This window comes from Eutrigla gurnardus (genome assembly GCF_963514095.1).
Source record: "Eutrigla gurnardus genome assembly, chromosome: 16".
Lineage (NCBI taxonomy): Eukaryota > Metazoa > Chordata > Actinopteri > Perciformes > Triglidae > Eutrigla > Eutrigla gurnardus.
In genome coordinates, this window is record NC_139927.1 from 5,073,611 (window position 1) to 5,098,408 (window position 24,798).

General features: G+C 46.0%; 2 protein-coding genes across 5 annotated transcripts in view; both read right to left on the bottom strand.

The window, feature by feature from the left end:
* Window positions 1-24,798, bottom strand: part of slc25a47a (solute carrier family 25 member 47a) — a 486,107-nt gene that overhangs the window by 180,229 nt on the left and 281,080 nt on the right. The window lies entirely within an intron of this gene.
* Window positions 1-24,798, bottom strand: part of LOC311026719 (MAM domain-containing glycosylphosphatidylinositol anchor protein 2) — a 145,691-nt gene that overhangs the window by 48,624 nt on the left and 72,269 nt on the right. For 2 of the 4 annotated variants that reach the window (XM_084030413.1, XM_084030415.1), the window contains exons 4-8: window positions 22,084-22,280; window positions 19,281-19,413; window positions 18,460-18,729; window positions 8,028-8,119; window positions 7,707-7,944 (exon numbers count right to left, since the gene is read on the bottom strand). In XM_084030413.1, coding sequence (XP_083886539.1) covers window positions 7,707-7,944; window positions 8,028-8,119; window positions 18,460-18,729; window positions 19,281-19,413; window positions 22,084-22,280 — 930 coding nt within the window. Of the gene's footprint in view, window positions 1-7,706; window positions 7,945-8,027; window positions 8,120-18,459; window positions 18,730-19,280; window positions 19,417-22,083; window positions 22,281-24,798 lie in introns of all 4 variants that reach the window. The other 2 variants (XM_084030412.1, XM_084030414.1) reach the window with 1 other exon arrangement.

Here is a 24,798-nt window from a genome sequence, read left to right on the forward strand (position 1 = left end):
ATGTTGGTTCCGTTAGCATAATGAACACTGATCATTCACAGAATGGGTCTTGGCCACGCCGTTTGGCACCGAGGGAGCTAAAAGAAAACGATCTCTGCGGAGACAATGACAGCAGATACTCATTTCCCTCACATTTACTGATTGCTATTCAACACAATGTCTGGACTGAGGCAGCAGGTGTCAAAGAGCTGACATATATTTCTTTTCCACCAGCATATTCTCTCTCTCACACCTTTTTTTCTTCTTCTCCTCCTCGGGTCCAAGCCGAGTGAAATGGTGAATTGACAGCGGTGAGTCGGAATAAGGGAGCAGCGAGCATCCATTAGCAAAGTGGAGGAGCGGTGCATTCACTGAGTTGCCATCATTACACCTGGCCTCTCCACAGCCTCAGATTAGGCAGGCAATTACAGTTGTCTGCCTATTGGGTTTGGCAGCACAAATACTGGGCATCAGCTGCCATTGTCTCTCTCTGCTGCACCATCGACTCAAACAGGCGTACATGCACACAGACAATCGCTCATCTCTCTCCTCCAGCTCGCCATTTCCAAGTCTCTCTGTGTGTGTGTGTGTGTGTGTGTGTGTGTGTGTGTGTGTGTGTGAGGACCACTGAGAAGCCCGCCACTGGTCTTCACTGTGCTCTCATTGTGCCAAAGCCATCCAAATGCCAGTGATGCCTGCGGGGCGTGCCCACCGTGTGCGTATGCTCGCATGTGTATGTGGCCCTACGCCGCTTTCTTTTTTTTTTTTATGTCAGCATAGTGTTTCTCTTCTCGCCCGTGGGACCTCCCCCCCCCCCTGCTGTGATCCTGCCTCGGCTCCCTCAAAGGCGACGCGTCACATGCCGTCTGAACACACTCCGCGTGTGCACTTTGAGGGGCTAAATTGGGACCGGACCTCGTTGTTTGCCCCCCCAACCAGCAGCGCTGCGTATCTCTAGGGGCTGGAATGATCCTCCAAGTGTAGCGACTGATTGCGGGGATCCAGCGGCGCCGGCGGCGCCGAGCAGACCGCGGTGCAAAACGTGAGCCCACTGCAGAGCGTTTTACATTTTTTTTTCTTAGAGTGGTGCATACGGACGTCTGGGAGAATAAACAACAAATCCTAGTGCCCCCCCTTCTGTTTTGCTTTTTTTTTTTCGGGGGAAAAGTGCGGTGACATCACTCCCCATCACCATGGCAACATAGTTCTCTCTGTCTCTCTCTCTCTACAACTGCAAGTCCTGCAGAGTGTGTGAGAGTGTGTGTTTGGACAGCTGGAGGGCCCGATGAGTTGGTCACACTGTGACAGGACTCTCTGCTCCTCAGAGTCCTGGACCTCGGGGGGACAGCCAGTCCCAGAGGTCCTCTGGGACTCGTTTTTGAAGCTGGGAGTGTGGAGGAGCTGCATCTATGCTCCGCGCTGCTGAAGTGCAATAAATACCCACAGATGTGTTCAAATTGGGTGCATTGGGAGTGACACGCAGCTGACCAAACACTACTGCTGCTGCTGTATGCCGCTCCACACGGATCTCACACTTCACCTTGCGATCAATCACACGAACTCCCCCCGTGACATCACGGGGCTGAGGTTGCAGAGCCTGCAAAGCCCTCATGGGTTACAGCTTTATTTGTGGCCACTTTTTCTTAACATTTAGCCGAGAAGTCGAGGTAAAGTGAATGACCATTGCCCAGTTTAGAAAAGCAGAAATCCAGAACGCCAGTGCCGACCCCCTTTCCCCCGCTGCTAAGTAGTGAGCAACTCCCCCGGAAGGAGCAGAGTTTATGTACATCGCTCCAGGGGCTCCGGCGGTAGTTAATGAGGGAGGAAAAGAGGGTTTACTATTCATGTTTTCCCTCCCAGGTTTTCTCCCCAGCCGGACGGCGAGGTGATTTCCCAGATGGCCGTCTCCATAAAGCATGACTTCAGGTGGTGCTGTACGCGGAGGTACAGCGGGCTCAAAGTGCTGCACTGTCTAGTCTTATTCACATATTTCATAGACTTAAGTGAAAGCCGGTCACAGCATATGCTTCCACGGTGGCCGCCGCGGCGCTATAAATGTACACATTTGTGTTTACAGACAGTTTTCCGCGGCAACCTCACAGATGTGCTGACATATGCTGCCGGGTGGTTTCCGTGCACGTCCTCGTAGAAGGCGGCATGGCCGTGGCGTCTCCTTTCTCAGGACAGCGCTGCAGCTCTGAGACAGCTGTTAGGGCCCTTCATCCCGGTTCACTGGGCCAGTGTCCGGACCTCTATTGGCTCGTTAATCCAACGCTGGGATCTGCAGCTCCCAGATGTCATTAGTTTTAGCTCAGTTCTCATCGTGCATCATCTTGTGATCACAGAAAGTTTCATTTCCAGTATGATTGTAGACATACAGTACATTTTCCTTTCTTCTTATTCCTTGCGATGCTCGGACCGGACCTTTTTTTTTTAGTGTAGAGGGGTTTTCTAAGTCATGTTTCATTCCCTCTGTGTTCCAGTTTTATTATTACAGACACATATGGCTCCTAACTGACCGCTCGCTACCCCGAACAGCGGTTGTCCGATCCCAGTTTAGGGAACACAATCAGACATGGCAGGCCTGTCAAACATGTTGAGGCGGAGTGTTCACGCGGCTTTTAGCCTTTCCAAAACCAAAGTCACGCTTGCAAGAGCCGAAGTGAAGCGCAAGGAACGGATCAAACGGCGTGTCCGTCCGGTCTACGAGCTCAACACATCTCCAAGGACGTCATTAAGGGACTACATTAGTTCAAAGGTCAACTGGAGGTGATGTCTTTAAGCAAATAACAGATTCCAGCTTTAAAGGAACCATTGTTTTAGAAATCACTCCATTATTATTGTAATCTTGACAAATGTACTTCTTGTAAGTCGCCTTGGACAAAAGCTTAATGACCTCAATGTAAATGTAATTTGCATACAAGTTGTGTGAGAATGGAAAGCTAGAGTGGGCGGGGCTTAGTCAATGGTCACCAGAACACCAGATTAACTCTTTCCACTCATTTGGAAATGGCTCCATACTTGACATGACTTTCAATAAAGCAAAAAGCAGAAAGATTGAAAAAGTAAGAAACAGCTCTGAGAGGATATTTTCAGTGTGTATCCAGCTGCATTTCCTACCATCCAAATAATAAAAGTCAATAAATAATATAGACCTTTGACCAACAACAACAGAAGAGCTACATCCCACACGTCCAAAACGAAGGCAGCAAACAAGCGGTTCCCACCGACTCTGACCAAACAGCATTTGAACCTTCGTAGGTGAGTCAGGATGCAGACCGGGGGGGGGAGGGGGGGTTCTCTTCATCGGGGGTCACTGACTCCGCCGCTGAAACAAGCGCATCAGCGGTCCGTCCCTATTAGAGTCACATGTGGCTCGCTCACTCGGATGATGGCAGCTCATGACGAATCAGAGTCAAACAGACAATAGGACGGCTGGAGAGCGGCTAGACATGAGATGAGCGGGGCTCGCCGCCAGCTTCGGATGACTCCACTGGATTTCAGGAGGGGGGGGCAGCTGTACTTTGGACTTTGTGTTTATTAAACCAGCTAATATTATTTAATCAGCTGAGCACTTAATTGATTTGCTTGATGAATTAACTGCAGTGATTCTGTAGATTGGCACCCTATGGAGGTGCCAGAGCTTAAGGATGCTAATTGACTCATCATGGAAGGATTTATTTACCTCCTCAAGAAGTGGGGGGATGACTTCAATCCTCATACTGTGTGGTTATCAATCAGACTGAGAGGGCCGATACGCAGATATCAGCTTAAAATGTAAAATAACTCCACATGCAATTAAGATCGATCTCTCAGACAATCCCGATGGTAGTTTAAATCTGAGGCCACATAATATTTCATGTCAGAGCCGTCGAATGGCAATCATTACATCGCCTCACAATAATCCAGCACATTTAACATGCACGCTAATGAAGGGAATAATCCACCACCCGCGTTAGAACTTTTATGAGATATTTGATGTTTTACACTAATGCTCGTAACTCCTTTCAGCTGCTCCTGGTCTCTTAAGCCTGACGCTATCCAAAGGGGAGGTCTGTGTCCTCGTTTTCTAGACCGCGCTCATAAATAAGTATTAGCCTTGCGATCTCTGGGAGCCCCGGCAAAGAAAAGAAGTTGCTTATTTTATGAGCGCGCCGTGATAATAAATATTAGCGCTGTTTTTGCAAAAAAGGGGAGAACTCATGAAGGCTGTGGAAAAAAAAACAAAAAAAACACAGCATTCATCAAAAGTTGAAAGAATGAAACATAATAAATATTCTCTTTTATAAAGACGTGCTGTGGGCCGGGGCTAAATCCGGGTGCTGGGAGGATGTGAAACCGGCGCCAACGCTGGAACAGCCAGCGAGCTCCAAAGTGTTCAGACTGGAGACACTTTAGGCTCCCTTTCCAACCACTTCTTCCCCAGCACGAAACCCTGGCAGACCTGCGGCGTAATCTCCTCTAAACGCTTTTATTAAGACTTCTAATTGCGGCTCGGGCTTCAGGAGAACAAGCGGGATGAAGGAAAAATAGGGCTTATTCACCGCAAAACAGGCTGGAGGCGAATGACAAGGCAGACGCACAAGCCACGCTTAAAATGTAGACAGGAAGTGCGGACTCTCAGATAAACACCTGACCAAGATGATGCCCTCAACCAGGCAAACCCATCCCCGTCATGTTAATGTATTCCTGGTGAAATAGTCAGTAGTCGAGGCTTTAACGTTTAAGGACACGTCTCAGATTCACGGCATCAACCTGACGCCTCCAGAAAAAAAACAAAAAAAACCCCAGTCACATCCAGGTAACGTGGCTGCAATCGTTCCTGGCAGAAAGCAAAAGATTCTTTGCCGTAACATTTCCTGCGACAGGAACGGCTTCATGACAATGCAACCCTTTCGGAATATTTCAAACCCACACATCTGACTGGAACAATGAAAGCTTAAAAAGCAATCACATGGCAGCCTTCAGGAAACCTTTCATTGCACACCATCACAATGGAGTCACTCATTTCCTCGCTTATTTCCTCAGTCAGGCAGCAAGCGTGTTCGTTTATTTATTTATTTATTTTTTGAACACATTAAAGGGTCCGTGCTAATGCATCGCCATCGCCCAGGCACTCCAGTAAGAGAAGAGACTGCACTACTTAAAAGATAATGAGGAAACAATCTTGGCAGGTGCGATTGATCCCACTGTTTTATTGCGCGGGGATTATCAAAGGATTACCTAACAATAATTATGCACCCAAGGCCAACACGCCGCTTTCATGTTCACGCCGGTGAGTGGCAGCGAAGGTTTGGCGTGCGGTGGAAAAAAAGGGTGCCTGTCGATGTGTGTGTGTGTGTGTGTGTGTGTGTGTAAAATGGAAAAATAAAGCTCGCTTTGAACCCAATCAGAAGTCACACGATGCAAAAGTCACTTATCGGCACCAAACACACGGCGGGAAATTCAAAGCAAACAGACTCCTGCACCGGCGGCCCATGGGAATCCCCACTCTGCACCCCCCCGCATGGGAAATCTTAAAAATGTGGGATGAGTGAGCGTCGAGTGGGAGACTCCCAAACGTGACGTGTCAGGGTCGATGACCTCGTACTGGAGGTCGCTCCTGCGTGCGTTTATGGCTTTGTCTCTAACCATTATTGCAGAGCCTGAGGGAGTGAGTAAGCACAAAACGCATTGCTAATTGCACTCAATGTGCTTTTGTCGCAATCTCGTGAAAGTCAGGCTCTCCTTTTGTTGCCTGTGAAGCTGTTCAGGGCGTCTTTATTATAAAATCTGACAGGAACACAAAAAAAAAGAGGGTTGAGTGATGTTTAAAAAAAAGAGGAAAAAGGGAAGTTTGACAGCAGATTTTGTCCTTTTATTATGCTTTTAAAGACTGAATGACTTTATTATATAAGCACCTTATATCAGCCATTCTTTTAAATCTAAGAGACGCGATGAAAAGCTGCTTTTACACGTTTTTTTTTCTCCCGGATGGAAACTGTTAGGATGCAGCTGGGCAGACAGGGTGGACTGGTATGTGTTATTAACATGCTGCACAAACGTTAGTCGGACACAGTGGTGGAGGCAGCCAATTAGATGGGAGGACGATGGATGCTTCGGCTCTGATTAGTCGGACGGATGGAGTCGGCCCTGCTTCACAGCGATCCGATTGAACGGCGGCCGCCGGTAGCTGTGATTCAACTGTGTGCAGCGACTGGATATTACGGAGGGCAGTGAACATGTTTCAGTCTGGGACAGCTGACTGGAGGTCAGTCAGGCAGGGAACAACAGTCTAAAGAAGACGTACAGGCTCTCTCATCCTGTGGAGGCTGGAGGTTTGCTTCTCCCAGAATCAGATGCACAAACATATCTTGCAGATAGTCTGCCTTTTATCTGCTTGCATTTTGATGATTTGAGTTTCTAAGGGGCTTTGAGACTCAGACTGCCACTCCAACACAATGACACTGACGATGTTGTTTGTGCTGCAAAAACACAATTTCAATGGAAACTTATGTATACACAACAGACAGTTAATCTCCATTGTGTTGGAGTGCAGAATTCTGAGAAGCAGACATATGAAAACCTGCTTTTATACCACAAGATGATCCGACCGTCTTATTTCAGGTTACTGCTACCATTCCTGTCTGTTACAGACTAACTGAACTGCTGGATGACATGGACACACATTTATGTTTTTGAATCCATCATCAGATAAAACCTTGCGATCCCGATGGGGTCCAGGTGGACTTCAGGCCGTCGGTGGTCCAGATTGCAGCACTAATGGGACCGCACATCAGAAAGGAGACCACCGATTTCCGTGATCCGACTGACCCTGAACAGCTGCTGCAGTACGAACCCCAATCACAAGCTGCTCGCCGATCGCTCGCCACAACGCGTCCTTCATCTTTATTTGTTTGTCATACGGCGGTTTGCTTTGAGCGACGGGGGCGGAGGAGCTCGTCTAATGATAGTCTGGATGTTTGTAGATCTACGGTGGCTCTGAGGGGTCAAACAACTCTGGCAACGCCTTTTGACGGAGGTGAAAAACTCAGAAAATCGAACCTGGAAGGTCTTTTGAAGGAGAAAAGTTTTGAAGTCGGTGTGCGAAACCGAACCCCGGCGTGAGGTCGCGATATTTAACGTGCATTCATTTCGGAATAGAAAACAGACTCAGTGTGCAAAATCGCTATATTAAATAATCGTTGTCCATGTAAACTCTGAAATGCTGGTAAAATATAAAATAATAACTACACAATTAATTTCTACATGTCACAGTATTTTCACAATTTTATCATTTGTTTTCTAACATGTAAAATTGTTTCAGGAACAAATCTCTTGATTTGACTTGACCCAGACATTTTTCCAAATTGAATTATGCTCAATTATAATTCACTTATCTAGCATCCAAGTTATTTTAAAACCTCTACGTTTTGAAGTTTGACCTTCTGCACTTAATCGTCAAAACATTGAGTTTCACACGGCGATGTTATCCTACATTTTTACTTCCAAAGAAATGGTTGACATAACCTGAAGACGATTAGAGGGAAATATGTAAAATCTGACAGGACTGAAAGCAACAACGACAGAAATAAGACTTAGATTGAGTTTCCACGGTCTAACAAACATTCTCCATATGTTTTAATTCCTCATGATCTTCTAAAGCGTCAGATGTTAGTGAGTCGGATGTGTCGGGGGGGTGGGGGGGCGGTGGATGAGTCCCTGACACAAAGGGGTGTGAGACTCACCAGTTGTGGACGAGATGTTGACGTCGATGCTGATCTCGGGGATGCCGCCTCCCTTCAGCGCCGCCACGCAGGTGTAGGTGCCGAAGTCGGTGAACTTGAGGTCGATGATGTCCAGGTTGGTGGTCCCGGGGGAGATGTCGGGGTCCGTCTGCGTGATCACCATACGCTCGGAGCTCCGCAGGGCGCGGCCGTTCTTCAGCCAGCTGAACGTCAGCTCCTCGGGCGGCGTCGCCTCCACCTACGACCATCGGCACGGCAGCGTTTAGATGACGCGCTCGCCGTGGTGCATGCGTGAGTGTGTGTGTGTGTGTGTGACTTTACCTGACAGGATATCTTGACCTCGCGGCCGATCTGGATGTTGTCGTCGTTGTGGTAGGGGTCCGGAGTGATCCAGAACCGGCCCTTTTTCAGCGCTGTGAAGAGACAAACCCATCGATTACAACGAGTTATATAATATAAAATATTAGTCACACTCGTCCCGTCTTCAAGGCTTTCCAGCAGGTCGCGGCTCTGCTTGTCATATCGACGCGGTTTCTCAGATGTAATCCCAAAGACAGGACTATGGATTTGTTGTTAAAGAGATTGCTTGTAGATGGTTGTTCTGCATCTCCAGTGAATCTGCTGGAAAGCTGACTGTGTTTCCTCATAACTGCTCAGCACTTGACACATTAGGCAAATGCATAAAAAGACTTATGAGATTATGTCACTGCCGTCTGATTCAAGCAAGCAAAACGGATTTCTTGCTGATTTAGATTCAGGATGATCAAACTGTTTCAGTCTGATACCGATAGTGTTTAATTACTGGATCCTGGGTAGAAGAGACTGGGATCAGGCTTTCCTAACTTTATCAAATCAAATATTCAAATACGTAGATAAACTGAATCTGTATTTCTTGAAATAACGGTGATGTCATATCACCTGACCTGATCCACCTGAGTGTTGGTATCTCTACGTCTCTGATTGAGATGTGTCACCTCAGTAGTGTAGAGGTAGAGATGATACAACAACTGTTACTCCCAAAACAACAACTGCAGGTTCAACCTCCGATGCGGCAGAAAGAGTTAAACGGACGATTTAACAGGTGAAGCAGAATCGTGTGTTTTTTTTGAAGACTGGAGCTTTGAATCAACATTCATATTGATAGCGACGCACTGACGAATCCTTCAGCCTTCACACACACACACACACACACACACTCTGACAAACACAAACACACACACGCTGTGCAGTTGGAGAGATACCTAAGAAAATATCCACCATTTCTAATCCAATTTGGATTTCAAACTCCATTTTCAAAGCAAAGCTTCTCTGAACAGAAAAAAAAGGAAGATGATTTCATTAAAATGCATGCTGTATTGGTTCCAAACCCAGCGCCTACTGTTCGATTCATCTCCTCTGCAAAACTACAAAACAATACACACACACACACACACACACACACACACACACACACACACACACACACTTAAAGAAAAAAAATGCTGTATGGAAATCACCATGGAAATCTTTTCATCTAGCAATTCCCGAGTGACATAATCATATTCGGTTTGGTAAAAGGGAAAAGTGAAAACAAAACCCGTGTGTCAGATTTAAACACAGGAAATTGAATGTGCAAAAAACCCGGCGGTGCCTCCCGAGCCGCGGCGGCGGCGGCGTGGAGGTGGAGAGGCGAGTGACGCACGCCGTTCCCTGACACCAGCGAGAAATCAGCGAGAATCCGGTTTCTGACACGTCGGGAAGAAACGCTACAAATCATGTCAACAACCAAATGCCACCGGTGCGTGTGCATTTCATTCCTGCGTCCCACATAGATCCAAAGAAATACTCCATCAATCATTGTTGTGTGTAATTCAATAGCAGCGGGTGTGGAAACTGTGGCAATTAGCATAATATGGTAAGCAGCGTTATGTCTGTGACCTTTATGGATTATGGATGGGAGATAATACATGGTATTACCTGCAGCCCACGCTCAAGTTCCCATCTGGGCTCAGCATCAGAGTCTACATCCACTAACATGAGACTCCGTGCCTTCCAGCCAACATGCACAGCGTTAATGAGTCGGTGAGGAGCTCTGCAGAGAAACAGGTTCCCCTCCGCTGATAGAGCTGTGACTATGAGAGGCCTCGGCACAGTTTACAGCCGCCGTATTTCACACGCCGTTGTTACGGGTGACAGCGGATAAACATTCGGATTAAGCCCCCCCCCCCCTCTGTTTACATTCCCTTCGCCTTAAGTGTTCTCTCGACTTTACCGAGGCGCTCGACGCGACTTAACAATCACCGAGCCGGCTCTGGCTCTCCTTACAAGGCCGAGATTTAATCTCCTGCTCGTGAAAAATAAAAATGCCTGACAGACGGACGAACTTAGGTCGTTGTCTTCGGCTGCTTCTCGTTATTTACTTGTGTGGGGACGACTGACGAGCCACGCGGGGAATGGAAACCCAGCACACAAAGGAACGGCTGCAGTCTGGAGAAGAATGCTGTCTGAACGCAGAGATCCTCTACATCGCTCAGCGAAGTGCAGCAGGTATGTGAGTGTATATATATATATATATATATATGTTTGGTTGGTTGGCCTCCCTTAACCCTAGAACACTAACGTCACAGTTAGTAACACCATCACTGACGTTGGGTATAATTTACCCGCTAAAGTACAACAACACATGGCAAATTGAAGTACTCTTCTTTTATTTCCCCCTATATGTCTCATAAAAGTAAAAATAAAAAAAATAAAAAAATTAGGGAAGACACACACCCTATAAAATGTCTCTAAAATCCATGAAAAATCCTTAAAAAAATTGATTATGGAGCTAGAGACTTGTTCTTTACTTTTTTACCAGAAAGAAAAGAACGTTTTGGTTCCTGGCTCTGTTTTATTCACCTGAATTGAATTCAAAATCCACCCGTGCGTTCGGAATTACATTTCTATATAATCCTAATGAGCGGTGAGAATCACAGAGTAACTCACGATCCGATAATATCGCGATATTTTGCCCACGATAACGATGATATCGCAATACGGCGATACATATTGCAAGATAATCATATATTTGTCCAAATCAAAGTGTGCGTACACTTCAGGATGTTTATAGATGACACCCCCTCCAACTCAATGACGACTGATTTGATGGCTGGGATACTAATTTCAATAATCTCATTATCCACTCATCGACTCATGCATCGCATTCACAAAAAAAGTTGTGTGTTTCAAGGTTGTTGTTTTTCCGCCCCGCATCCAGAGTATCGAGATTTATTCTCCCTAATAAGGTCAGCGGCTGCAAATTAACCTCGGAGAAGTCGGCCGTGAGCCGCTCATTGCTTACTTATTTGAATAACTGCGTTATTCAACTGTTTAACTATTCAAATGGAAAGAACATTGATTAATGCACGGACCTTCGTATTGTGAAGCTTGATGAACAGTCAACGGGGCTGGAAGCTCCGATAGAAAAGATCTTGCTTCTGACATTTGTGTTTCTGGTAATCAAGTCCAGAGGAGATCATTTCTGCGTTTATTCCGTCTCGTCTATTAAACATAATTGCCTCACATCTGCAGCTTGACGACTTTAACTGGCACTAGACATAGAGACTGGTTTTATACATTTACATATCTGCACCGGCTGATTCATTGATTTTATATATTTCACAGATTGAAGGATAAAGCAGAATAAAAGTGACCGTGCTTTCTCTATTATGGTGCTGTATGAGGACAATAAGATGATCGGTGAATTATGGGGATAATCGTGCCTCATTTTAAAAATACAGGTTGCAAAAATGTACGATGATGTATTATTTATTTATTCATCCTTTATTTATGCAGAAAATCCTTTAAGATGATTTGATTGTTTTTATTGTGACGCACAACAAATACTGAAGTCATTACAGTATGTTTAACCGTCATTTTAAGAGCTTTAAGCATATTTTGATTATTATTATATATCGGGATAATATCGTGAATCGCAATTATTTTGTCCAGAATCATCGTGGCATGACATTTTCATATAGACCCATGTCTATTGATATTAACTGCTTAGTTGTTCTAAAGTTTAGATCTGGTTATAATTAGCGTGTTTCACTGTTTCGTTTACCTCATTTCTTACCTTTTATTTATACGTTTTGTTTATTTGAATCTCAACTAAACCAGGAAGTCTCTTGAGTAAAAAAAACATTGTTTTTCCTCAAGAGACTTCCTCCAACAAACAAGGGACAGTGTGTAAAGCAGCCTGTAAACATTGTTTTTACAAATAAAGTTATTATTACATGTGTGGACTTCTAGTCAATTATCATATTCTCCATCTAGCGACGCGAGGGAAGAGCAGACTGACCTGGCTGCCCACGCTCCACTTTTTAATATCTATGATAATACAGGAACACCAGGGGAGTCTCAAGATTATCGCACTGATCACAATATGTCACCACCGAGCATCACATGTGTTTTTACTTTTATTTAAAATCCACAACCAGAGATTTTCACTGCTACGTCAGAGTGTCTGATTAAATCTCCACGGTTGTTTTTCCTGGTTTTCCACTTTTCTCACACTCACAGTGACTCAGCCTCTAAACCCCCCCTTGTTTCTGCATTGCACGTCAGAAAGGCCTGCATGTGTGCTCTCATGCATATTTCACAACGGTTCCCCCCGTCCAAACCTCCTCTCCTGCAATTTTATCCGACCATAAATATTGAATAGCGAGCAGGCGTTCGGTAAATCGCCTACATTTGTGTACAAGACAGATAAGTGGACGTTACTTCACCTGGTCGTAGTCAATTTTGCTGAACAGCTGCAGAGACTAAGACGGCGCCTGTTCCCTTATGCATGGGAGAGAATCTAAAAGTGGAGGTCTTTTAACGGGGGAGGGGGGGTGGTGGATGTGAGGTGAGAAGGGCAGAGCCGGGAGAATCGAGGGGCGATGGCACTGCGATGTCACTCTTCCGACTCATTTCTGATTCGTGGCAAAAGTTGGATGAATCTTTAACGAGCTCGGCTCGGAGACAGAACTTTCCCATTTGCTCCGGAGGAAAACTGTCTCCTGCTGTCGTCTCACCATCGTTCATATCCGTGAGTTCGTGAGTCTGTAGGTACATAACGGTAACACGGCGTGCACCGTAGGGTGGACACAATATCACGAACGCCTCTTTGATACTATTCGTCATGAACATGACCCCACCTAAGGTTCGGCTGCTATTCCGTTTTCTTTTACTGGGCTTTCACTCGTATCACATGGTCTTCGTTAGCGGATTTGCTTCGTTGTTACGGAGGCGGATCTGGTTAGCTCAGATTCATCTCCATGACAACGGAGCAGAACAACATGCAACTAGATGTACAGTAGACAATCCACACAGGTGCAAGTCCATTTAAATGTTATATATTTGATGTGACACTAAATACAAATATTTAGAAAGTTATGTCTTCTGCTACGTTGAGACTTTTTGCATGAATTAGGGCTAATTGGAAGCAGATAATTAGGGCCTTAGCCCTGGTTTTAAATATATATAGAGTTGCTTATATGAGTTTTCTGAAACGATCCATTAGCGTTCACACTGAGAAAACGTCAACATTTGAGAAGCACGACCGAGAAGAAATAAATTAGAAGCCTGATGAAGAAGATCATCTGTACTTTTTGTAGTGTACGTTAAATATTTAAGACTCATGGCTTCATCGGGCACAAACGAAAGCAAGAAATCATGAACAATTCCAACACATTTCTTCGACACCAGTATGGAAAATCAAGTCTTTTTTAAAAAAAAAACACCACCAGTATCACACAGAACACAAGTCTACCTACGTACAAACAAATTCTACATGAATTATTGATGGGTTTTGGGATGCTGCCTTCCTTTTATGATCATCGGATCTTCCCGTCATTGAACCTTAACTGTGGCGACATGCCAACGAGTAAAACATCGACTGTGGAGACACTTACAGCAGCGACTTTCTTCACGGCGATATCAAGAGATGCTTGTGCTTACATTAGCATCCCACGTCTCCTGCATCGCATTTTACCTGAGAGATTTACGTGCGTGATCCGATGGCCATTTTTACCAAACAAATTCTGTTTTTTTTCCACCCGGCAAACTGAAGTGCTTCCCCCCGCCTGTATGATCCTCCATAGTTTTAATAGCCTGTGGGAATAATGGGTGGCCTGAACATGAAAAGTGCAGATAATCACACAAAGAGGAAGAAGCCCCGGTTGAGGCCTTTTTCTACAGAGAGCTCATGTCACACTGCGGGATTACAATACAACCTCAAGGGAGCTACTTTGCAGTTCAAAAGTCCATGCGGCGCTCACATACTGATTATGACATCCACGTATGTGGGCGCCGAATCACAAAGACACAATGGCAGCACTTATCCAGCGTCGTCGCACTGCGCTCCTCACGCCTTTTGTCTGGGAGCAAAGCAGGAAAAAACTCATCATTATCCTGCTTTTCTACCCATCAGGTCACCCCCGTGTTTTCCTGTGTGTCCCTCAGCCGGCATCACACTGTGTTCCTCACGGACAGCATCGCCGCGTGGAGCTGAGCTCATCTCTCGGAGACAGATGGATGCCTCTCTAACCGCCACTCTCCTCATGCCTCCTCTCAACCCGTCAAGGTTAAACCAAAAAAAAAAAGAAAGGGAAAAAAGGACATAAGCGTGATTCAAAACGCCCCAAAAAACGCTCGCTAAACCGCCATCCAGACACCTTTCATTAACAAATTAGCGCTGACGCCTTTCCCGCATTGCATCAGCGCCTTTTACGATATAACGGGCGCTCGCACGTGTCGGAAGAAAAGGAGCCCTAAGTGCTGCCTCTCGACCTTCAGGCCGACCTCCGGGTTTTAATTTATGTCAAAAAGGATTCGCATGCACTGAATGCACAAACAAAACAGGCACGTGTGTGTGTGTGTACAGTCACACACACACACACACACACACAGAGGCGGTCCGCGGGGCTGAAGCCCGAGAGACCGGCCGGCCTGTGCCAGTTCTGGCCATCCAGCTATAAAATCTGGCATTCATGAATGGAAATGTATTCAGCTTTTCGACCAGAATGTATTCCAAAGCAAATTTGATAAGGGTCATTCACATGTTGATTCACATGCTGACGGCCGCTTCCTTTTTTACAAGGCACGTCATGACTGTTTCCCCCCCCGTCCAAACAGTCTAAATATTGCATTTGTTTTTGCTTCTCTATGAATAACAGCAAGCTTCCAATCAGAGCTGTTCAACGTGGGTGGGCTTCGTACCTGCAGGACTAAAAACCGACGACAACCCGGCTGCCTTTGATTTGAAATCTTTGATGGCTACATCCTCGCTCACAAAGACACGAAACACATGCAAAGACTCTGCAAAACAAAACTGTGAGGCCAGCTGCCCGTTTTTAACAAACGCCGTCTCCAGTCCAGTCTCACCTCGCTAACTCTCCATCTGAGAGCTGCCTGCTCACATCGGAGCAGCAGAAACAGGGTTTCCCGTGCGTCGTCGCAGCAGATATCCATCACAAACCGGGCGTGTTTGTGGACGATACGGACTGAAGTGGCCGGCGAGTATTGACGTTGCATGCGGACCCTTAATCCATAAAAAGGAGCTTGTCGGCGGGGGCGACGGGATGCCAGCCGCCTGCTGGGCCGGCCGTGGAGACGGCCAGGCCCTGGAAGGCAGTCTGGCTGGTGGGACGGTATGGCCGGAGAAGCCACCATCTGCTGGGGAGAGATGTGTGTTTTCACACACACAAGCCCCCTTTGGCGACAGCAGAGCGAGAGGGCTTCTCGAGGATGAACCAGCTCCGGCAACAAAGAGGCCGCGGGGCGACCTTCGACCCACGTGCATGTGTAGTATGTGAACATGAACATCAACACACGTGCGGCGGTATTTCTTTTCATGGTCACGCTTAACAAATAACGGAGCGTTATTTAATTCATTGCAGTCTGGATGTTCTGAAAATCCAGAAGAGGCTTACAGCATTCTCCATTTCTGTTGCCTGACTTTCTTGCACACACACACACACACACACACACACACACTAACACAAACACACACACTCGACACACACAAAAGGTCTGTCTATGCTCCAGCCTTGAGTCTTGCTTATCCTCTTTCAATGTTTCCTTTTCACCTCACTCCAACGTCAGTAAAAAGTTTGTTCCGTCAAACTCAATTAAAGTAAAAAATGCACGTTTCCATACCGGCATATATGACGAAGAAGAAGAAGCACGTGAGATTAGAAGGAGAACAAAGCACGATGCCATGTCTCCTATAATTCCTCCACGCGTAGATTATAATGTTGCCACGACGACAGCCATGGTGGCTTATTTCAGAGTGGTTCCTGTCGAATAGCAATAGAATATGATTGCATGTATGAATGATTGATTGGCATGCTGGGAGCTCCATCTGAGCTTCTCCTTTTAAAGGACCATCTCAAACCGGTTAATGAAAGTGGATTGTTAGAAAAACACGACTATTCTCACCTGGGGGGAACCGTCGGCTGTTCATGTCAGCCGAGGAGTAAAAAGCCGACGTTTGTCGCCGTGACGTCGGTCCTAAACAGGAAGTAGATTTCTCTCTCTGGCGTGAAGACAGCCGTGTGTCTCCATTATTCCACTACTTGTTTTGTTCAGTTATTAAAGAAACAAACGATATATCTTCATACACAACGTGGTCTATTAATACACAGCGCCGCCCCTCGTCAGCCGCGGCACGCTGATTGCAAAATTGCATTTGCGTCAGTGACAGCTCATCAGACTCGGGAGAGCGAGCCTGATGCCGCGGCGAGATACGCGACGGCGTTCCTGATTGTTTTCATAGTTCATCTGTCAGTCCCGGTATGAGAATTAAAACTGCTCTTTTCCTTTTTGGGCTTTTTACGGGTTAATAAAGCATCTCCGATACTTGTGCTGGACTTCAGACTCACTTAAGATTGTCTTCCTCTATAATTTATTTTGATAAATCAATATCTGTAAATGACATGTTGTTTAAGCATGTTGATCCAGTGACGGTTTGACAGTCTTTCTGTTCTTACTGAGCCTTAATTTGCTTTGTCACATGTTGATTAATGATGTCATTCAAACATCTCCCCATTTAGTTTCAGTCTATTTGTCTATTTAGTGTTACAGAATGTATTGTCAGCTTCCATCCCATCTGATTGCCTTTTATTTATATTAAATATTCAAGCCTACTGATCAATTATCAATCACCCAATTAACACAGGGTCGCCCATGAAGTTGGAATACTTATGTTTATCCTCACATGTGATTGTTTTAAAAGAGTGAAACTTACATAATTAGGATTTGATATCCGTGTTGATGACTCATAAATCCTTGCATCTCAAATCTACACATGAAGCAGAATGATGCATGTCTGCCCTCTTTAAATGTTGACGAGTCGGCGCTCTGCGGCCTTAAATGTGTCGCATCCACGAGCGTGTGTTCAAACATCATATATATTTAAGGGTTTTGATGATGTGTGATCCGGATCCCAGATGTGTGACACGTCAACGCCGGGCTGGTATTTACTGCAGCGGTTGCCGGGGGTGACTGTGCTGTGTGAATGATTTGCTGCCACGGGACACCTGACACCTTCTCTTTGATGTAAACCTCTCAATACTTAAGTCCTCAACTCTACGGGCACTTCCACAATGCAGGGAAGAGAAGGGGTGGGCCATCAGAAATGATTTGTTGATGATTTGATTTTCATCCCGGGGAAATATATGGCTTCATAAATAAATGCTTCCACACAGGCTGCGGCGCCGCGGCGACCTGATGATGGAGCTGTGGCATAATCTCTAAGATGAAAGGAGGAAACTCTGAGAAACTTTCTGAGCCGATCTGCTAAACTCTCATATGTGATTCCGTTTGTATGTGTGTGTGTGTGTGTGTGTGTGTGTGTGTGTGTGTGTGAGAAATGTTCTTTTGAAGGTTAAAATTCCCTTCATGAACGCTGTTGTGTTTGTGAAGGCGTTCGCTAATTAACGCATCTTTGCATTCACCTGCGGTTTCACATTCAGGCCAATCAGGATCCTCCGCTATGTCACAGATGAAAGCCACACACACACACACACACACACACACACACACACTCACACACACACACACACACACACACGTAATCCTCCAGCTTAGTAAAAGCAGTCAATTTAAGAGTATGAAAGTCGTGCATCACGTCGCATCCCTGCAGGGCTTATATCAAAACAGCTTTTCTTTAAATGTGGTAAGTCTGTCTGTTTGGTATTAACCTCCAAATGATTATTTTTTTTTTAGGAACGACTGTACGTAGCGTGCGTCTGGTGATAGCTAAAAGAACCCTTCATCTCCTGTGTATCGGCGTTGATAGGGAGCAGTCGGCATGACAAGTGAGCAGGAAGTGGTGCTTTGATAACAGTTATTTACTGGAGCTCAGATCGGATGCTCTCCTGCCTCTCGTGCCACTCAGGTGAGGAAGGAGAGATAGAAGACATGGCTATACCTGCTGCTCTGGTCAAATTCACCTTAGCTCCTATTTGAATCCGTGTGTTTTCATTTCTGAGATCTGATGTTGTCCGATTGCTTCATCAAAACGAATAAATGAAACATTAAAAACGTGCCAGTAATAAGACATTCAATGTAATCATATGCTTTTCATTCATAAGGGCATCTTTCCTATGATGGATTTGTGCTCAAACAGTCACATGATGGACAACGTCATTCCTCCACAACTATTTATGTAATTTGTTCTCATGTAGTGTTGCATAATTGTAATGTTGCATAATTACGAATAAATAATACATCTGAATCTCCTCACCTCGCACCACGATGGTGGTGGACTTCTTGGCCGGGTTGCCCACGTTGTTGCTGGCCACGCAGCTGTAGACCCCCGCCTCGTCGGAGGTGATGGCCGGCAGCGTGAGCGTGCCGCCCTTCAGCAGGCTCCTCTGCGGCAGGCTGTCGTTGCTGGTGACCCAGGTGAGGATGGGGGGCGGCTCCCCACCCGTGGTGATGCACACCAGGGAGACCGTCTGGCTGGGATTAACCACGATGGGATCCTCCACCAGCAGCTTGATGGACGGCGAGGCTGTGGAGGAGGAAACGTCACCCTTAAATCGCCATTCTACTTGGAATCGTATCAGAATTAGAGCTGTGGATTTCCCTCTATAATGCTATTCTAATTTCATTCCATATGTGTTTTAATATTCAAATTATATTCAAATTTGTAATGCTCAAATCAAAGGCTTGTACATTGCCAAAACCATTATCGGCAATGTGGTTGTTTTACTTCCTGTCCACTAGAGGGCGTGCCAAAAACATAACCAATAAATATGTTGAATGACCAACAGGTGACAGCTTTGTTGCTAAGCAATAATTAAGGTTAAGGCACAAAATGAATGACCTCAAATTGTCAACTTTAACAGCCGCTGTCAGCTAGTTGTGACAGTGAAAAAAACTTTATTGTCCATCAGACCTCCTGAGACAAAAGCATTCGTTTAAGGCGAGGAGGGCCAGATTTTCTAACGTTAGACTACACGTTTATAAAGAAAACCCACATTTGAATACTAATTTCAGCATTTGATTAGCATTGATTGTTTCACTATTAGTAGTAGAGTAGTAGTGACTCGTCTTACGTACCCGTCTTATTGGTGAGTCTGAAGATGACGCTGCGGTCCGGGATGCCGCACACGTTTCTGACGGAGGCCACGCAGCTGTAGTTGGCGTAGTCCTGAGGACGCAGGTTCTTCAGCTTCAAAATCTTCGTTTCCCCCTGCAGCTCGGACCAAACCAACACTGGTATGCAAATGTGTGCAAAGACATCAACGCAATCAAGTAAAAGCAAAAATGCATAAAAAACGAGGTAGCGGGGACGGAGATGACAAAAGGTCAAACACCTTCCGCAGAAAAGGTCAAAGAGATGAATATGTATGTTTTAATGAAGCCCAAAAAATGAAAAGGTTGCAAGAAAATTACTGTAAAAAAAAAAAAAAGATGGTGGTGGTTTTTAAAGTAATGCATGTGTCAACTGGCTTCAAGTGTGGATTACTTTCCAGTCAATGGCCCTGCAGTGTGTTCACCATTCAGCTGCAGCTATATGGATCGGCTCAGCGGGGGGGCCGGCAGCAGCAGCGACTATCTCCCTAATAACGTGTGTTTGACTCCAGCTGGGCCTGTCAACGTGAGCCCCGCCCAGGACGCCGCCATGAGGATGTGAACCTTTGATCTGGCTGACTTCCAGTGTGAGCTTTAGGTTGGTGGGGGGGGGGACAAAAACACGAGTCAGCCTCACGCTGCGGCGGTCCAAACAACACGGTGATCGCTCACGTCTCTCATATCCAATGAGGCTCGTCGTGGGTGAAATAATTGCATTAAGATTAGCCTCGGACCCCCCCCACTCCTCGTCCTTTCTTTCCCCGTCACCTCCTCGGCTCCGGAGCAGATATCAAGTGATCAGGTCCGCGGCATTCAGAGTGCAAGCTTTACTCACAGCAGGGGGGGGGGGATTGGATGGAAAATCTATTTGGAAAATGCATGGGGGAGAGAAAGGAACGGAAAGGACTAACACATTAAACTGGATGGGGGGGGGGGGGGGGGGGGGGGGGGGGTGATGGTCGTATCGATGGAGAGAGTGAACGCTAAAGTAGAGGAGAGCTTCAGGGAACTTATGGCTGTTTGGACGTTATGGAGGAGTGCATCGTTGCCACGTTGACATATTTGAGGCGTTACTAATAAATAATACTCATCTTTAAAGAAACGTAGAATCAAAAGCAGCTTGATGAACTTTAATTATGGTAGTAAAGATGCAAATGAAGGCGTTTTACACACTAGTGGCAGCAAAAGCTACAAAAAAAATGAGCGAGGAGGCTGAACCCGAAAGAGAACAAATGTGAAGCGAAGATGGGAAATATGGCACGGCGAGAAAAACCGGCATAAACATCAAAAACGCGTCGTCTGCTACAAAAATCTGAGGAACGTCTCCGTTACATCTTCTGATAATCGTCCTATTCTTTGTGGAGGGAAATGATGGGGGAGAGGTGGAGGAGAAGGCAACAGACAGCAGGAAGGATGGACTTTCCACAATAAAAGCACAGCCACCCGGGGGCTTCACCTAATTATGAGGCTGAAATGCCACCGCTGCATTTCTCCAGTCGGGATATAACAACACAAAAACAGTGGAAAAGGTGCTTGGGAATGAAGAATAATGGAGGGAGGTCTGCTTGCACTCTGATGGACTGAAGTTTTGCTCAGTTATGAATTTGTAACTCGGTCTTGAGTTTCAGGGCGAGTTCATATATAATGGGGGTAGAAAATAATGCTATTAGCCATTTATATGAGCAAATTACTAGGAGTTTAGTCCGGATTTATTTGGGGTTGGACTTTCACAAAGCTTATCTCCGGGTTTGGGTTTGCTCTCATATTTTCAGACCCAATTAAAGCTTTAATAGAGGGCAGGATGGAGGAGCAAAGAGGTATGGAGAGGGTGGAGAAGAGTGTCTGATGAGGCCTCCTTCACCCACTCCATTAGTCCCCAGCCATCTTTTTCCATTTGGCCAAACATCGATTTCACTTCCTTTCTCTCTCTCTCTGTTTCTTAAGCCTCTTTTCCTCTCTTGCGTGTCTCTTTTTTTCTTCTCTTTCTAGCTTTGGTGAAGGATTCCCATTCCCTCCGCCGCCCGGTTCAACACACAAATCACATTTTTACTCAATCAATTCAAAAAACTACAATTCCCTCACTAGCGGGAGCTCAATGGGCTCTTTGTTGACGGCTCATTTTAAGGGAGAGAAGGGGAAAGTTTCTCAATTTCCAAATTGTAAAATGGAAATCCACAGTTGAGGGATTGTGAAGGGAAGGAACTTTGTGGAACCGGTTTAGTGACGCTGCTATTCATCTGATTAATGAGCTTTTTACACAACACATGGTGGCGTTCGGGGGTTTTAAGCAGCGACGCCATCGCGCCCGTGTTTCACGCTGGCAATGTGTCACCTCCGTAACACGACGTGGCGATGACTCATCAATTACTCATCGCCTGTTGCTGACGAGGGTCATCGCTCACAGACGTGTCGAGTCTGTTTGAGAGAGCATTGTCTCATAATATTATTATTAATTACACACAGGAGGGTGGTCATGAGAGCAGAACTTAATATGGGATGTCTGAAAGCCTCCCGACGATCACGTCTTTTTGCCTTCAAAGGCTTGTGATGGTTGTTTCACATCCTCTGTTCTCCCAATCAGCCGATTCATCCTCCCTTTGTAGTGCAGGCGGAGGACAAAAGGTGCATGTCTGCATGACAGCCGGCGTGAAGCGACTCGGGATTTGCCGAACGCCCCTCAAGTTTCATGTTCGATTTTGAAGCTCTTTTGTGCTGCGTTTATGGGAAATGACACGACGGATCAATGATTTTAGTACTTTCATCCGCGCCGCCTCGCCATCTGGGTTACCTGAGTGAAAAAGGGCTCGTAGATCTCCACGCCCTTGTCCGAGCCCTGGGTCAGGACCTCCCTGCCGCGGTGCCAGCTGTAGCGGACGGGCGGGTTGGAGTTGGCCACGCAGCGCAGGAACACGGTCCTCTCGTAGTAGAACTGCTCCTTGGCTTCTCCGATGCTCTGGTGCACCGTCACCACCGGGTCATCAAGGTCTGGGGGGGACGGAAACAGGGTTAGGGGTCGGTCTCCTACAGTTTCACGCATTAACATATGTATCTGCTAAGCCAGAGGTCTTCAGGCCAAGGACCCCCTATTGGCCTCAAAGTGCTTTTATCACTCTGCAATGAAGTATGTAAACAATGCTGAGCCGTTAAAATAATAATTGTTACCATTGAAACCATATTTGAATTCTTTATTGGCATTTCTACATCACAATTTCACCTGATAACATTGAATAAATAGGAAGATGTTGCTCATTATAGGTTGTATTCATGTTAATGTGTTGTTAAATAAAGCTTGGGATCAAATCATTGATATGTTGTGGTTTCTTTCTTTCCACAAATGTACTTATTGTAAGTCGCTTTGGACAAAAGCGTCTGCTAAATGCCCTAAATATAAAAAATCTAAATCTATAATATAAATATAAATCATTTCGGGGACCCCCTGCAGTAACGATGCGGACCCCCGTTGAAGATCTCTGTAATTAGTTGTAGCAATAATGAACAATTCAGGTGTAATATCTTCTTATTATCCGCAAAAGAGAAACCCAATCTCCGGTCTTGATTGTGGTTTAAGGTCCAACCGAGAGGGTCAGAATGATCAGCATGCACACACACACACACACACACACACACACACACACACACACACACACACACACACACACACACACACACACACACGGGTGTGAGAGGAGGTGAGGAGCCCACTACTTGAACTACTTAAGTCAATAGCATGCAGCCCAAGGGCACATTGACTCCCCCAGTCGATGAGCGAAGCCGCAACGCGTTCCAAGTCGTAGACCGCTCCGCCGCTGCGAGCTTCAAACGCCGAGCGAGGGACGACAAATTGATCGCTGATGTCCGACACTTCAAAGCGTGATGTTTTTGGGTCTGGCCTCGGCTCTGACACATCTGTTCCCCGTCCCCGTATCCCCGACACATCTGAGGGAAGTTTTACCCCGACGCCCGACAGTTGCTTATTTGAGGAAGCGCTGGTGGTTGATTAAACGGATTCAAAGTTAATCATCTTACCCGGCTATCGCATTAAGCCTTGGCAAATAGTGTTCATCATAGCTGTGGTGTCTTTTTAGCATGCTAATACACCCCCCCTCCCCTCCCGTTTTAGATTATGTCCATTTGCTCGCTCAAAGAAGGAGGGGAGCGAGCCGCTACCCTTTCATCTCCGTCCGAGATGCAATCAGTTTTTAACACAAGCAAAAAGGCAATTTAAGGGAGAGGATGAGAGGATGCTAATGCAAGTTATCCCTCGTTCTAAACTTTCAGACTGATAAAGGCTGACCTTTTGCATATGAAGGGGAGGGGGGGGATTGAGTGTATTAATGTAGAGTTAGTGCGTCAGTGAGTGAGCAACAAGGTGGATGATTGAGTGATTGAGAGAGTCTTATAAAGAATACCCAAATCTTTAACGATTCAAAGCCTCCAGAGGAAAAAACCACACGCGCCTTAGGTGTTATTAATGGACGGATTCATCGCTTTTTAATTCAGTGGCCGCGGCCCACCTCTGGATTTGCCGAGGATCAGGTCCTAATCAAGGCTGCCCGTGGGCCACGCTGCACGGCGTCCGGCCTAGGAATGCTGATTCCTCGCTTTCATTAAAGACATGTTCTGCCCTAAAGCCCCTTAATCAAAATCTAGCAGCGGTCAATACTTCATCCAGGATCCATTACAGTGTCTCAGGTAAGAGCAATTACCTTTGGATTGGTGTGTGTGTGTGTGTGTGTGGGAAACATGGGAGAGGGTGACAGGGCTTCTGGAAAAAGACAGAGCGATTGCAAGAGCCATTTTGGAGGCTTGCTAAGTAAATACACTGATTCATTATAGAGGAGGAGGAACGCTACATCTTATCTCTGACGCTCCCCGGCTTCCTCTACATCTGTTTCCTGCTTCAAACAGGCGATTTACCCACGGTGGCAGAAATGGAGATTCAATGACGGGCCCCTATCTGCCTTTTTTTGAGATACACGTGTCTTTGAACGCAGCACCTGATAGGCAGTTGTCTGTTTTTTTCTTCTTCTTTTGGGTGACAAGAGTGTAAGTGTGTGTGTTCCTGTATGTTTGTGTATTAGGCGAGGAGCGGTCTGAGCTATTAATAGGGAATGGAATGATATGCGGAGAGGAAGTGGATGCTAGGAGCGCAGAGATATAAATATGGAAATATGGAAATGTACGCACTGGATTAAAATTTGATGAATTTCAAACAATATTCCACCTCCACCATCAGTCTTTCCCCCCCGTAAGGATGTTGTGTGTGTGTGTGTGTGTGTCACTCTTGTGCAATTAGCTTCTGAAGTCACGCTTGACTGATTGTGAAGCTTAAATCCCCGAGCCCAGAGGAAAACCGCGGTGTACAGGCCGCCTGCGCCAGAGTTGTTAGGGTTTGTAATTGCAGGTTTATGGGTTCACAGGCCGGTAAATCTGCCCGTGTACAGCTAAACGCTCCAGCGAGCTAACCTTAGCATCACTCCCGCTCACTCTCGTCAACCATGAC